Genomic DNA, 15603 nt, shown 5'->3' on the forward strand with positions numbered 1-15603 from the left:
ATTTAACGGGAGAGGAAAGTAGGGTACAGAGGGCTTAATTCCATTATCCAAAGTCCCATAGCTAGTAAGTGCCAGTATGAATCCAGAATGTTTGCTCTTAACCACAGTTCACATGTTTTAGAAGAGGTCATTATTATTAAGTTTTTCCTTAACAGGGTGATCAGGGAATTCCAGGAGACAGAGGCCCACAAGGTGAACAGGGAAAACCAGGCCTTCCAGGCATGAAGGGAGCCATAGGTCCTGTAGGGCCACCAGGAAACAAGGGCTCCACGGGATCCCCTGGACACCAAGGCCCTCCAGGCAATCCAGGCATCCCAGGCACACCGGTAAGTGGTGCTGAGAGCTCCAGCAGCTCCTGGCTGGTATTGACCACGTATCCCTTTTACAGTGAAAGCAATTATAATCCTTTTAAAAGAAATAAAATGAACTAAACTGGTCTCTGCCAGGGTAGCATAGCTATCATTTATTTCAAGTTATGTGCCAGATCCTCTGCTAAGTACTTGCTATTCATGACCTCAGTAGATCCTCACAACTAGGAAGACTGGTGTCCTGAGGGTCTCACTTTCACAAATGCAAAAACTGAGAGTTGACTTGTTCAGGATCACAATTATTTAGTGGGTGTAGACCCAGTTCTGACCAACTCCAAAGCCATGCTCTTAAATACCATCTATAATGTCTCCTTAAACTACACAGACAACATATATCTGTTTTATGTTGAATCTCTCTTTGTCGAATATGAGAACGACAGACCTGCCCTGAGTGGTACTTTGAATTGGAAACAGGCCAAGAAAGAGTGTTTGGTTAAGGAAGCTCATATTACTATAAATATCCTCAGGAAGAGCGGTGGATGGCCATTCACAGAGCAACTTAATCCAAAAATATCCTTGTCAGGGAGAAAGGAGGGTCCTGGAGTGAGGGCTGGGAGTTAAGGACATGCTGTCCTCAGATAATCAGCCAATACCAGATGGAAGGCCAAACTGGGCATTCCTACAATATTGAGATTCTTTATTTTTACCCACTTTCTCTAAGCTCTACTTGAATAAAGCCCGTGTAATGAGATCTCAGTGCAGTGTCAGTAATTGGTATTAGATGCATTAACTCAAGTTCATATGTCCCATATACCATGAAAATAAAATATTGAAAGAGAGCATTTTTGGAACTATTCTGTCCTACAGAAATCATCATTTTATGAGCCCATCACATTGTCTTTAATGTCACACATATACCCCTGGATAATAGCCACTAAAAAAAGAAAAGAAGACGTGTAATAAAAGACTTTGAAATCCTAACCATCATGAAAAATAATAGCTCTCTTTTAAAAATATCAAGGTACTACAGTAAAATATTACTATTATAAATGTTAGATTCTTTCCCTAATTCATATAACTTCATTTGTCAAGGGGTTAAAAATTCAACTGACATCATTTACCTACTTTCCTTTCTCATGTTCCATAGTTTTCTATTAAAAAAAAGAAAATTGCTTAATACAAATATGCTTACAAAGTGTAAATTACAAGGTAAACTATACCATAAAAATGAGTAAAACTTACTAAGTTTTAGCCCATGAATAAAACATTTTAAAGAATAATCCAGCATACTTGGAGTTCTTTTCCTTTGAAGATGCATAGTATCAATTATATATTGACTTTACCAGTGCCTAAGCATTGGTTAGAAGTTAAATTGTGCCTGAGATATTAATGTCATGATAACAATGCTCAAGTTCTGTTATTTCAGAAAAGGAATAGGAAATGTCTTTCCTAATCATATGTAGCCATGTCTCTCCATTTAATACGAAATATGTTCGAATCACTGGTTACGATTCCAACCCACAGCTTTTAAAGCAGTTATGCACTTCAAGTTCATCCCAGAATTTGATCAAAACAAAGATATCTATTGCCTAATATAGTCAGTTGCCAAAAGCATTTTGCTTGATAAATGTATCTCCACAGAAGTTTCAAGTATGCACACCAATCTGATATTTCTGTTCTTTACTCATTTGTGCTACACTCTACTTTAACAGAACTTTCCCCCTCTTCTTTAGGCTGATGCGGTTTCATTTGAAGAAATAAAGCAGTATATTAATCAAGAAGTTCTAAGGATTTTTGAAGGTTAGATTTGCTTAATAAACATTTCTGAATTTTTCACCAATTACTACTTTTCATCCACTGTGGGGAATCCCTTTACACTTTCTCAGAAGATGGCCATGCAACAACAAGAGGCAACCTATTTTTTTTATCATTTTTTTATTTGTTTGAGAGAGAAAGAGAGCACAAGCAGGGAGAGAGGTAAAGAGAGAGGGAGAATCAGACTCCCCACTGAGCTAGGAGCCTGAAGTGGGACTCGATACCAGAACCTTGAGATCATGACACGAGCCGAAAGCAGATGCCCAATTAACTGAGCTACCCAGGTTCCCCCGAGGCAAACTACTTTATGATGGGGCTGGGACATCTCTGTTTGATAGAAAATTGTTCTTTACAATGAGTTAAATTTGCCTCTCTCTAACTTCCTCTCATCATTCCTGGTCTGTTAAATAGCACAGGTAAAGTATCTTCCTCTATTCATATGACAGCACTTAAAATATTTTGCCATATCCATGGTACTCCTCCTTACTCTTCTCTTCTATAATATATCTAGCCCTCCTACCATCTTGAGAAACATTTCATTTTTAAATGACCCTCATTCACACAGGATTATTTTGACCAAGGCAGAGCACGATGTGTTTTGATCTAGTCCCGATCAGCAAACTATGGCCCACCAGCTAAATTCACCTGCCACCTATTTTTTGTGTGACCTACAAGCTGACAATGGTTTTGTTTTGGAGGGATGGTCTGGGGTGGGGCACAAAGGGAGTACATTTTTTTATTTATTTTATTTTTTTTTAAATTTTTTTTTATTTTTTTAATTTATGATAGTCACACAGAGAGAGAGAGACAGAGAGGCAGAGACACAGGCAGAGGGAGAAGCAGGCTCCATGCACCGGGAGCCCGATGTGGGATTCGATCCCGGGTCTCCAGGATCACGCCCTGGGCCAAAGGCAGGCGCCAAACCGCTGCGCCACCCAGGGATCCCTGTCCAGTATCTTTTCAATAAATTACACACATTGTATCTAGATAATTCAGTAGCTGAACTTATTACCCAACATTCAAATCCTTATATTTGGGGATCCCTGGGTGGCGCAGCGGTTTGGCGCCTGCCTTTGGCCCAGGGCGCGATCCTGGAGACCCGGGATCGAATCCCACATCGGGCTCCCGGTGCATGGAGCCTGCTTCTCCCTCTGCCTGTGTCTCTGCCTCTCTGTCTCTCTCTCTCTGTGTGACTATCATGAATAAATAAATAAAATCTTTTTTAAAAAATCAAAAGAATATTTTATGACATGTGATAATGACCTGAAATTCAAATTTATTTCTACAAATAAAGTTTTATTAGAGTATAGTCAGACTCATTCTTTTATGAATTTTCTCTGTTTGTTTCCCTGCTAGGGCAGCAGAATTGACTAGTTGTCTTGGGGATTGTATAGCCTGAAAAGATTTAACTGTTTATTATCTGACCCTTTGCAGAAAAAGTTTTCTAACCTGTGATATAGACACTTCAATAATGCTGCCTAATAGCATCCCCTTTAAAAAAAAAAAGACTTAATTGATTTTGATTTTTCAATTAACTAACAATCTTGGATCTTGTTTACCCAAACTTTTAAAAATTAAGTGTTTTTCATTGTGCATTGTGTCCATTTTTAAAATCTAAGTGCATAATTTTATATTTCTTATATTAAATTTCCAACAGTTTGTGTTCATACATTATCCCATTCTGTCTTACAGAATGTTGTCTTACTATAAGGACAGGTTGGTTGACCTTCATTACTTTGTGCCATCTCTGAATTTAATATGCTTATCATCATTCTAACCATAGGTAGAAATGTTGAATAAAAGAGTAAAGGATTAGGGCTTTCCTAATGTAATGCTATTGCATTCCTTCTGTTCACTTGTAAATTCTATTAATCTTTTGTTCTAGTAACCTCTGAATCTGTGTAGTTTTCTAAAATCTACTGTACATTTTTTTATTCATCCCCAAGATATCACAGGATTTTGTCAAATGACTTGCTAAAATCAGGATCACTTCCCTCAACTGTGAGCTTAAGAAAGTGGGAAATTTTTGTCTTTAAAAAAAAAAGAATCCATATTGCCTCTCCTGGTTCCTGCTTCTTTTGCACAGCATCCTTTCTTTCCTAAGCTAAATATATATTATTGAATTTTGCAAGGAATAAGATTACAGAATGCTCCAAGTTCACTGGAAGTCTTCCTATTGCAAACATGGAATTAGCTACTCTCCTAGAAGCTCTGATTATTTTAAGCAGTAGTTAGTATTAGAGACCAAAATCTCAGTGCTTGAGTGTATGTTATATATTTCACATGAGCACTAGAGATAGAGCAGAGTGACACAGGGACCTCGGCTGCTTCAATGATAAAATAGAAAAAAATGGTTTTTTGAAAGGTAATGAATTCAATGCTGTTCATTGCAATTCACATTGATCTCTACTAAGTATCTTTACCATGCTCTGACATGATAGGTCATTGATACAATTGTCCACTGTTTTTTTAATTTCAAACTACCAGTTTTCTCTTTATAATTTTAATGTTGCTCTTCAATTTACAAATCCTTTTTTATTATATTTTTCTTAAATCTTTGAATCAAGCATCATGAAAGAGGCTCCAAACGTGGCAATCCAAACATTCCCACACAACAAGCATTTCTCAAGCATCAACTGCCTGAAAAAGAAAAAGCCGTCTCGAGCTGTCCAGAGAAACACTGAAAAATACAAATGCATAGACAGGACCAGTTAATTTGTAGGGCTCAATACAGAATAAAAATGTAGGTTCTCTTATTCAAAAATGATTAAGAACTATAAGACACCCACAGTTAAACACCGTACCTAGCATGAGGCCCTTTTGACAAGGGACTCTGTATGACTGCACAGGTGGCATGTCCTTGAAGCTATCTCTGAGCACAGGACCTATAGGATCTCAGGTAGTATCCACACATTTAGTAGATGGAATCATGGAAAGAAAAGTGCCAGCAAATGTTTTTGAATTGTGATCTTAAAATTCTCCTTCAACTCTTAATTTCCATGGGCTCAAGTATCAATTATCTCTTATCTCAGGCAGCTTAATATGGAACGTCAGTTCCTTAAACAACTTTAAATTTAGTCTGAGTTGTGGGAAGTACCCATTTTGCCGAGTGGACACTGGATGAAGGTATGGCCCCTTGTGGCCTGCCCCATGCATTCAGCAGAGGAGACCTGCTACTTCCACCCACAGAAAGCTTTCTGCTGCCTAATTGCAGGCCATTATGGGGTTATTCCTGTGAAGGGCTGTGCCTTCCAAGGGAAGAGGTCAGGGAAATTGGGCCACTCTCCATCTGTCTTTGGGCAGGCTCATGTGGCTTGTACTTTCTTCTACATCTGTGAGCTTCCCATCTGCTGTCCTGTCCCAACTTCCTCTCTTCACCTCCTGCCTGCCAGGAAGCTAAGGGTGCAGAAGTTTCTCCAGGTCTCCTCTGGTTTTTCCTTCATCTCTCTTCCCATCTTCCACCTTTCTCTTCCAGCCTGGCTAGGTCCCTCAGAAGCCACATGTCTTGTCTCAAAACCGTATTCTAAGGTGGCCCACAAGGAAACTTTTTCAGGAGACTTGTAGACTCTGAGACTTTGAACATGATACCCCCTCTCCTTTTATCTCTGTTGGTACCAGTCCAGCAAAACTTTCTCCCAAAAAAATTGTATCTGAAACCCAGGATTTGGTTATTTAGCATTTTGGTTAATTTGTCCCAAGATTATCCCAATTCAGTCCATTTAACTGTCTGTTTAGTAGTCCATTCCAAGGCTTCTGAACACCATTTACAAAAAGGAATAAAGAAAAGCTCCATTTTCACAAATCCTAGAGCTCCAAGGTCACATTTTTCCCTTTCAGAAAGCTCTCTCTTTAAAAGCAAAGAGTAATTTTCCCATGTTACAGTAGTTACCATAGGGAAGCATGCATCTGCCTCCCTCTCCACCCTTTCACAGGACAGTGGGCTCAGTGGCAGCTAATATTTGTCTCTGCCCCATTCACCCCTGCACAGCTACAACCTCAGAGGCAACTCTCCTTCTCTACCCAGCAAATCATGGACTGTCTACTACAGGGGCTCAAAGGAGTCTTCGAGAGATCCTGCTCTCCCATTTTATCATCCTATCACTAAAGGTCCACACTGGAGCCCATAATGAAGCCTAGACCAAAACTGCAAATCTGGGCCCTCTAGCTCCCTTCAGGGATTCCCAGTGGCCCCCTTTCACAGAACTCACACTCTGGGCTCTTCCCCAGGCCACCAAGCCCTCCTTCAGCATCCTGATGTCCCCATCTTAAACCTACTCATGGTGGAAGAAGGTATTTTCCTACCAGCCCCAACTCTTGTTTCTGATGGATCACAACAGACAAATATATGCCTAATCCAAAGTTAAATTAAATTCCCCATTTGATTAGCCAACAGATCAAATCCTTTTGCAAATAAGGTGACTGCACAAAGTGAAGCAAGATGCTGTGTATCTCAGCTTGGCTTCTTTTGGCTTTGTAAAGGCTTTGCAGCTACCCACACAAATTAGGATCTTGTTAGATCTCAGAAGCTTAATTCTTGCCTTGACACCACCCTACTATACTTGGAGATTTTCATCCAACACACAAGAAGAATTTGCCAACCTGCGCAGGAATGTGGACACACATCCTGCTCTCTTAGTTCTTAGACAAACTTGGAACCGACTGCAACTGTGGGAAGAAAGGAATGGTAGGGCTGTATGTCCCTGAGCAGTATATCTGCCTCCAGGTCCAATGTCCAGGAAGGCCTCTTCATCTATGTTTTTTTCATTTTCCATACATATATTTCACATGAATATGTGAATATGTATGAATATGTATTATCCCATTCTCTTGTTTCAAGTGTAATACCTCTCTTGCATCTCAACAACTAAGATACTAATTTATATGTGTCTGTGTGTCTATGCACCATGTATATACACCTCATCTGGTAGATACACATCTTGAAGAGATACATATACCTTTTAAATACTTTCTACAGCCTCTATTTCTTTCCATTTCTTTGTTTGGGTCTGTTCAGCTTATAGGATTTCCTGAGTGCCAGTAATCCATGGATGTCTGTTCATACAAAAGAGTAAGTTCTAAAAACCCAATCAAAAGTTATGAGTGAATGGTGGGACTTGCCAACCAGGAGCTTCGCTGTAGGGTGGTCCCATGCACTTTTTTATTGGGAAAACTTCAATTTCAGTGTCTTCAAGTCCTGCCTCTTATTCTAGACAGATCCCCCAGAGGAAGCATTTCCATTTCCTGCCTGGCTGCCAGTATTTGGAGAGCAAAGTAGGAGAATAGGACTGAAAACAAGAGTTGAGCACTCATTTCTTCTTCTTGTTTTCAGTTAGGGAAACCCAAGACCCAGTGGGATCTGGTGGCACCCCCAGTGCACACATGATTGTTTACCTTGTTCAGACAATAAACCTTCAGCTTTTGGCTAGGTTTGGGGAGGAACTACCTAGCTGTATAGAGAAAGAAATCTCTAAGGCCACTTCTTCTTCTTTTTTTGTTTTTCAGATTTTATTTATTTATTCATGAGAGACACACAGAGAGAGGCAGAGGTATAGGCAGAAGGAGAAGCAGGCTCCCTACAGGGAGCCTGATGCAGGACTCGATCCCAAGACCCCGGGATCACGACCTGAGTCAAAGGCAAACACTCAACTACTGAGCCACCCAGGTGCCCCTAAGACCACTTCTTAAATAGGCTTCCAACTAGTTCTTTTTATTTTAGTTCCCCTCCTTTACCACGCTTCCAGAAGTAATTTGTATTGCCCATTCCTGAGCCTTCTAAGGATTTTGCGGTTTAGAACAGGTTGTTTCTCAGCTTCGCAAAAGATATAAAGATAGTTTTCTTGAGTCTGCTAAGTCATCTGTCACCCAGCCATCTGGTTCTCAGCTTCCAAAATTTTGTCATGTTATCTTTCATAGTCTCCCCATTCTTATGCTTTTGTGGCTGTTAAAAAAATCTTACTATTGCTTTAGAGGGATTCAGGTGCATGTGTTTAATCCACTGTCTTTACTCACAATAACATTGCAGAGCAGCAAGTTTACAAAGATGGCAAAGGATTAGGTCAGAAATCAAATGTAGCAGTAACAACCCTTGTGTTACAATGAACCACAAAATGAATATGAATCTACCAAATGATACTGTGGAACTCACAGTTAAAATGAAACTCGAAAGTAATTATTTAAATATATGAAAGGAAATTACTCTTCTGATATATTCTGCCCTTAGGAGAAAACTGTATCTAATTTTGGTTTTCACACTTAAGAGATGTTATGAAAAAGCACTGGAATAGTAAAGCCAAAAAGTGATTTACAAAACAGATGACCAAATCTGAGTAAAAGTTATTTAACCTGAAGGCTAAAAGGTAACAATATTATCAAATAGATGATTGATTTCCTAAGGGAAATACTCATTAACTACTTCCTGTTTCCATCATAGAGTATCAAAAGATAATAAGTTGAAGCTGTACCCATAAAACATTTGAAAGGGCGTTAGGAGAAAATGATAATTTTTTTTGTTTGAAACTATTTACGAATTCTACCTGTGAAATAGAAGGTAGACGTGGGCCAGATGACTTCTGAATGTCCCTTTATTCTCCATATAATATAATTTATCAACATATTAATATTAATGTCTGCATTATGCTGATGAGCCTATTCTCCAGGGAAGGCAAGCCATTGGTCTTACTCGTTAAAATGACTGCTCTGGGTTTGCATTGGCAGATGGAATATGTGTTTTTGGTTTATGTAAGCTCCTATCTGAACTCTTCAATTTCTTGCCTCATTAGAAAGCATTGCCAAAAACAGTTTAATTGACCAAAGATCCCTGAAAACAGGGGGAAAACAATTAAGAATACAGGTCTTTACAATTTATTTAGAGGCTCAAAAACATGTTATTTTAAAGTATAGAGCATTAGAGCAAGGTTCAGAAGTAATTATCCTTTCGCTAAATGACTATTTCTGAGTATATCTTAAAGCTAGGTCATTAATAGCTAGAAGTAATTATCTAAAAGAATTGTTTTACTAAAAATATTAACCACCTAAAGCAAATTACTTATAAATTCAATTCATACATTAAAGAGGAAAAAATTAGTACTGTGATTATTTGTGTTTAGACACTGAAGGTATTCAAAGAGATATATCTCAAATTAATAAAAATTATATTGGGGCCCCTGGGTGGCTCAGTTGGTTGAGCATCTGACTCTTGGTCTCAGCGCAGGCCATGATCTCATGGGTCATGAGACCAAACCCTGCCTCAGGCTCTGTGCTCAGTGGAAAGTCTGGTTAGATATTCTCTTTCTCCCTCTCCCTTTGCCCCATCCCCACTTTCACCCATGTTCTCTTGCACACTCTCTCTCTCAATCTCTCTCAAATAAATACATCTTTTTTAGAAAAAAAGAAAAATTGTACTGAAATATGTATCTCCTTTAAGTGTAAAATGACAACATGCAGAGTTTTGAATAGAATTTCATATTTGTTTATAAAACACCCAGTTTATAATTTCATATAATAAAAATATATCTGCATCCAATATGATTTGCAAAATTATAACTATATACTAATTACAAATGTATTTTATCTATGAAGTTATTGGAAATAAATGCATGAACATCAACCAAACATATTCCAAGTGGATAGTCAGGTAATAAGAAGTTTTGCCAGAAGGCCTGTGATTTAATATCACTCGGGGATGAATCCAGAGATTCTCGTCCTCTGGATGTTGTAATGCTTCCATTCTTCTTGCTTTATAATTTGACAAAAGGAGTATAGAGTGATTACTCCTTTGATAACTATACCTAATAGTCCATGTTTGTTGGGGCTCTTCCCTTAATAATTCTATTTGAAAATAAATTTGTTTTACTTTCTCATGTAGTATAAGAGCCTAAATTTTTTAAACAAATTGTTTATCAAAAGCCCATTGAAAAATAAGTTTTACTAGGGAATAATTTCCTCTGTATCAGAAGTTTGTAATCCATACATATCTGCTTAAGTGAAGTGTACCTTTATATTTCAACTGAATGAACTAAACTGAATAAAGAGGCTAGAGAAAATTGGAGTAACTCTTCACAAGGTCTTTATGATTTGGCCTTTGTTTTTTCTAACTGATAACTACTATTTCCAGAATGTTGCTGTCATTTGGCCTTACCCACAAAGTAAACACTAATTTAATCACTAAGAAAATTATCTGGAAAATTTGCACCAAACCCATGCTGAATTCTTTACATTAAAGATTCACTTTTTTCTTACACACTAGATGTACCCTTAAAAAATTGGGTGTAAAATAGTTTTACAAATGAAATCATTTGAATTTGCTTTTTGAAGAAAATATGTGAAAATAAAAAAAAAAAGAAACAATGCAGTGAATATCTTTTGTCATGCTAAGGATATGCCCTGCTCCAGTTTCTGTTTTAAATCTAATTATGCATATATTCTATTTGTTAAATGTGAGAAATATGAAATATAAACAAACTAAACAAGTTTAAATAAAGAATCCAATGACAGATTGTATTTATAATGGGCTTTGGATAAATTTATGTTAATGATTTCACTAAAATTAATTCCTAGGGTAGTAAAGTATTAAATATGGTTTTTAGGAAAAAATTGAACTGGACATTGGCCTATGTAGGATTTATAACTGAGAAGTCAATAGTAATAAGTACACTCTTGGAATGATTATTCAAAAAAGCAATTCCGAGAAGGAATGTCTTATATTATGGAACAAGTTCTAGTCATAATGTAAAGTTTATCAGCAGATAATTTTTATAGCATCTGGGGCTTGTAAAACATGGATAACAGCACAGGATGCTAATCTCTTTCAGGCCTTCTCTGAGATTCCTGAACAGGAGCACTTAATACAGAAAGCATAAAATGCCCAATGCAGGGCCCTGATTACAGAGAATGTGTAATTAATGTAATATAATGATAGTTCTTATTTAGGAATTTATTTTAGAGTGAAAAATGCTCACTTATATTTTCATATTTCCATTTTCTTTGAACTTCCTCAGTTTCCAGATCCTTTCAATTTCATGAGCTACTAATGCCCTGATGTTCTGTAATATACTCACTTTTATCCAAAGGCATTATTGACTCATTAATAAGTATCTAAATAAAGTATTAATAGTTGCATGACACCAGTGCCACCTATAATGATAGTTTCATGGCCTTATGACTGAACTCACCTTACCAAAGCTCCTTTAATTAGTCCTCGCTTTCCTCCCTGGGTTCTTTCTTTAGGACCCAGATAAATAGTATTAGGCTCCAGGCAGTTTGGGGAATGAACAAAAGGGCAAACGGCAATGATATGTTTTTTGGGAAGGCAACGTTGCTTTTGCGAGAAGTATTCAATTCATAAAGGTATTCAATTCATAAAGGTCACATCACTCAACACCTGCAAAAGATTTTGTTATTTTTATTGACATTTCTAAGTGTTCTGGGTAATTTGTCAACTTCTCATAACTTGTATGTTCTTCATTTCAGTGTTTTCTTCAGGGTCACAGAAATGTGTAGAAGCTTTTTATTATTTTTACTCTGTCTACACTTGGAATTCAGTGAGAGCATGCTCATCTGCACCAATGCTGAATATTTTTCTTTGGCCAAATTAGATATATACCCTACTAAAACTATGACTAAATAATGAGACTAACTGGAAATCAAACCAGAAGAAAAGAATAATATTGAGGAAAGAATAATATTGAAGTTGTATAATAAGACGTGTTTTTTAAAAAAGCAAATTTGGGGCACTTGGGTGATTCAGTCAGTTAAGCATCTGCCTTTGTCTCAGGTCAAAATCCCAGGGTCCTGGGATTGAGCCCAGCATTGGGCTCCCTGCTCCCTGCTTGGTGAAGAGACTGCTTCTCCCTCTACCTCTGCCTCTTCCCTTGCTTGTGCTTGTGCTTCCTCACTCTCTGTCAAATAAGTAAACAAAATCTTTTAAAAATATAAAAAGCAAAATTGACAAAGTACAATATTTTCCTAGTCTAGAAATTAAACAGTGAAATCATAGTGAATATGAAACCAATGACCATTTTTTAAATTAAAAATCTATTAATAATACAGTCTTATTCAAGGATATAAAGTGTCACATTATTGTATGGGTTACCTATAACTGCATAAGAAAATACTTTAAAATGTTAGTAGTAGCTTAAAACATTATCTCACATTTTCTGTGGGCCAGGGACTTGAGGGGTTGCTTAATTTTGTGTTTCTGGCCCAGAACATACAACAAAGTTCCAGTTATGATGTCAGCCAGGGTTGCAGTCATTGGAAGGCTTGACTGGGGCCAGAAGATCCACTTCCAAGTTCACTCACATGGATGCTGACAGGTGGCCTCAGTTCAAATCCATGTGGGCCTCTCCATGGGCCATCTTAAATGTCCTCATTACATAGCAGCTGGCTTTCTCCAGAGTGAGCAATCACACTGAGCAATCCAAGAAAGAGAGAGAGCAGCCAGAAAGCCACAGCACCTTTTATGACTTATTTTCCCTAGTTACATAGTCAATTCTGCTTTTTTTGTTTATTCATTTGAAATGAAAAAATAACTCCAGCCCACACTCAAGAAGAGAAGAATTAGGCTTCATCTAATCCCGTTTGGAAGAGAATGTCAAAAAAATTGTAAACGTATTTTAAATGACCACACACTTTTGCAACAATCTAGAAAGTGGCTTTAATTTATTAAGACCTTTTAATGGAAACCTAAAATTCTCTCCATAAGCCATAATTACCAGAGGTTAATTAGCTTCTAGGCTAGTGTTCTTTCCAGTAGACTTGCTACATCTCTGAAGCACTGAAAATTCTCAGACCCTCTGTTCACACAGGTGGTCTACATTTATATTCAGACAACTTTGTACAATCCATTTTGCTTGACCAATGAATAAAATAACTATCTCAGGAATCAAGTCAACTTAGTACATTAGACACACTTAAATTGAAAATCAGGTAGGGTGTTTTTTTTGTTGAATTTCATGTAAAATTTTTGAAAAACTTTGATTCAAAAAGTATTTCTATTACATGGCATATTTTTTTCTTTCATAAATAAAGAGAGGATGGCTGTGTTCCTATCACAACTCAAGCTGCCAGCAGCAATGTTGGCTGCTCAAGCTCATGGGAGGCCTGGTCCACCAGGAAAGGATGGATTACCTGGGCCACCAGGAGACCCCGGACCCCAAGGTATGTCTCCTTGCTGTTTTTTTTAAATCTCAATACTTAGAACATGCTAATTACAGTTAAAGCAAATATGTATGTATATATATGTATATGTTTATATGTACACACACATACATAATGATTTAATATAGAATCTCATTAATATTTGACATTCTAGAAGTTGAGTTTCTATTATTACTTCAAACTTAAAACTGACTAGTAATCACATTCTAATCTAAATTCATTTTAATAATAATATTTGTTATAAAAATAATCGCAACAATATGAGCTTATATGTCATTATTTTGTGAGAATCAGAATTGTTTATGCCTCCCTACTGATGTAAGTTCAACAAGAATCATCTTAGTATCTCGAAGAAGCTGAGGAGAGGGTCTTAAGAGATGACACTACAGTAGTAATTTAGGTCCAAGTAAAATTTTGAGAAATTTTAGAATCCTTCCCCATATGCTTTCTAAGTTTTAAAGCAAAACTTTATTTAAATTGGCAAATGAGTATTGTCCCACTGATGACAACTTGACAGAAAACATGGTTTTGAGCATAGTTTGACTAAATTAAACCAGCAAGGCCGTTTTGTAAAAGTCTGGTTAGCAATCAGCAGAGAAACCAAACAGACCTTGGTTTAGAGGATTTGCAACTGACAAGGAAATATTAAATCCAGGAAGTACATAGCATGAAAGATAAAAGTGGGGAAACTCCTTTTCATGTGTTACCACTGAGGAACTCAAAGGTCCTCCTTAAAGTAATCAAAAGTTTGTATAAAGAAGGAAACGGAGAGTGAACATCAAAATTGCATAGGAATACAGTCCAAAATACTATATATACAGAGAATTCTTTTTCTTTCACTAATTCACTGTCCTTCCTACTGCTTCTCTGTAACATGAGCCTGGTTTTCCATAGGAAGTGCCCAAATAATTGACAAGCTCTTCGTCATCTGAAAGAATAATGATCTCCAAGGACAGGGTCTGTTACAGTCTTAACCTTCAGTCACAGCTGACAAGGCTTTTGGTTTAGTTAGCACAACGTAAAACAACGGAAACCTCATTCTAGGTCACCTACACTATACAGTCTGTCCTACCTTTCCCTGAGATCATGAAGAGGTCTGGCTGATAGTTGGAAAAAAATTGTGTAGAAACAGGTATAGCCTTCTGTGTGCTCTATTGTATAGAAGGTGGTTAATTATTATCTTTCACTAGTTGGGTCTGTTGTGAGGTCAGAATCTATGAATCTGGAACAAAGAGCTTGAAGACCCATCTAAAGATGGGTGATGCCTCAAACCAGGTGAAGGATAAGAACTGTTAACACCAATAACAGAAAAAATACAGACTGATGCTTCAAACAGCTGTGGTCAAAGAGGACAAGAACAGTAGGGGAAAAAATCAGGTTTATCAAGGAAAATAGTTCTGGACCTGGAGTCACCTGCCCACACCTGTCTGCAGCCTCCCTCTGCGTGTGGGGAAGACCTATCTGGAAGGCTCTCCGTCAGAGGCAATTCCAACACAGCAGTGTTAGGGAAGCTTTGGAGAAAGACTTCTATTCATTTATCTTCTGTCTTGTGAAAGATTTCTGTGGGATTTATCTGTTTGCTTAAGAAATCTTCTAGATTACTTCTACTCCTGATAAGACTTTTTGACTCAGTTCTTGAATTGGAAAGATGTCCCTATATGATTTCCAACTTCTTTAAGACCAATGTTTAATAAAATTGACAAAACGTGCACAATCCGGCAGCACATGTACTAAAATTGACAAAACTTTTGTCCCACCGTGGAGTTTCTGATGACGCACCTTTGAGTGTAACTTAGTTAGGTGTCTCCTCAACTTTCATATGATGGCTCCTTTTCAGTATTTGTTAAATTTGCCAGAAAAGTGGCAAAAAAATAAAGTCTGCATAAAATAGGGTCCATATTTAAGGCATATTTGCCTGTAGTTGTGCTATACTGATAAAGCCACCAAGAAATTTTACTGTAAAAAAAGAAAACAAGAGGCTGCTATTTGATTTTTGGTGCTTCTCCAGTTCATATGTAATTGTTTTTCTGTGGTGGTAGAGAAATAGACATGAAGTGTTCAGGAGATAAAGTTATGCATATATGCTCAAAGTTTTGCTCTGCCTGATTTAAAAGTTTTCTCCAAAAGGAAAGACGGAAATGCATATAAAACTGTTACCCTAGTGTCCATCACAGACGTCAGATGCTGGGGGCTGAATTCATCCTCTTCGTGACACAGCGTGATTGAGTTTGAGAAAAGATTGAAGTGAGAAATGCAGCACAGAAAGGGAAGGAAAGTGTGGGCACCCAGCATGGAACAGCATGCTGTGCCCACTCATAGATTC

General features: G+C 37.5%; 1 protein-coding gene across 1 annotated transcript in view; it reads left to right on the forward strand.

Annotated features, from left to right (window-relative positions):
- COL19A1 (collagen type XIX alpha 1 chain) overlaps positions 1-15603 on the forward strand; it is a 303786-nt gene that overhangs the window by 283560 nt on the left and 4623 nt on the right. Inside the window, exons 47-49 of the mRNA XM_055329613.1 lie at positions 156-326; positions 2042-2108; positions 13152-13280. Coding sequence (XP_055185588.1) covers positions 156-326; positions 2042-2108; positions 13152-13280 — 367 coding nt within the window. The remainder of the gene's footprint in view (positions 1-155; positions 327-2041; positions 2109-13151; positions 13281-15603) is intronic.

This window comes from Nyctereutes procyonoides, unplaced genomic scaffold (assembly GCF_905146905.1).
Source record: "Nyctereutes procyonoides isolate TBG_1078 unplaced genomic scaffold, NYPRO_anot_genome, whole genome shotgun sequence".
NCBI lineage: Eukaryota > Metazoa > Chordata > Mammalia > Carnivora > Canidae > Nyctereutes > Nyctereutes procyonoides.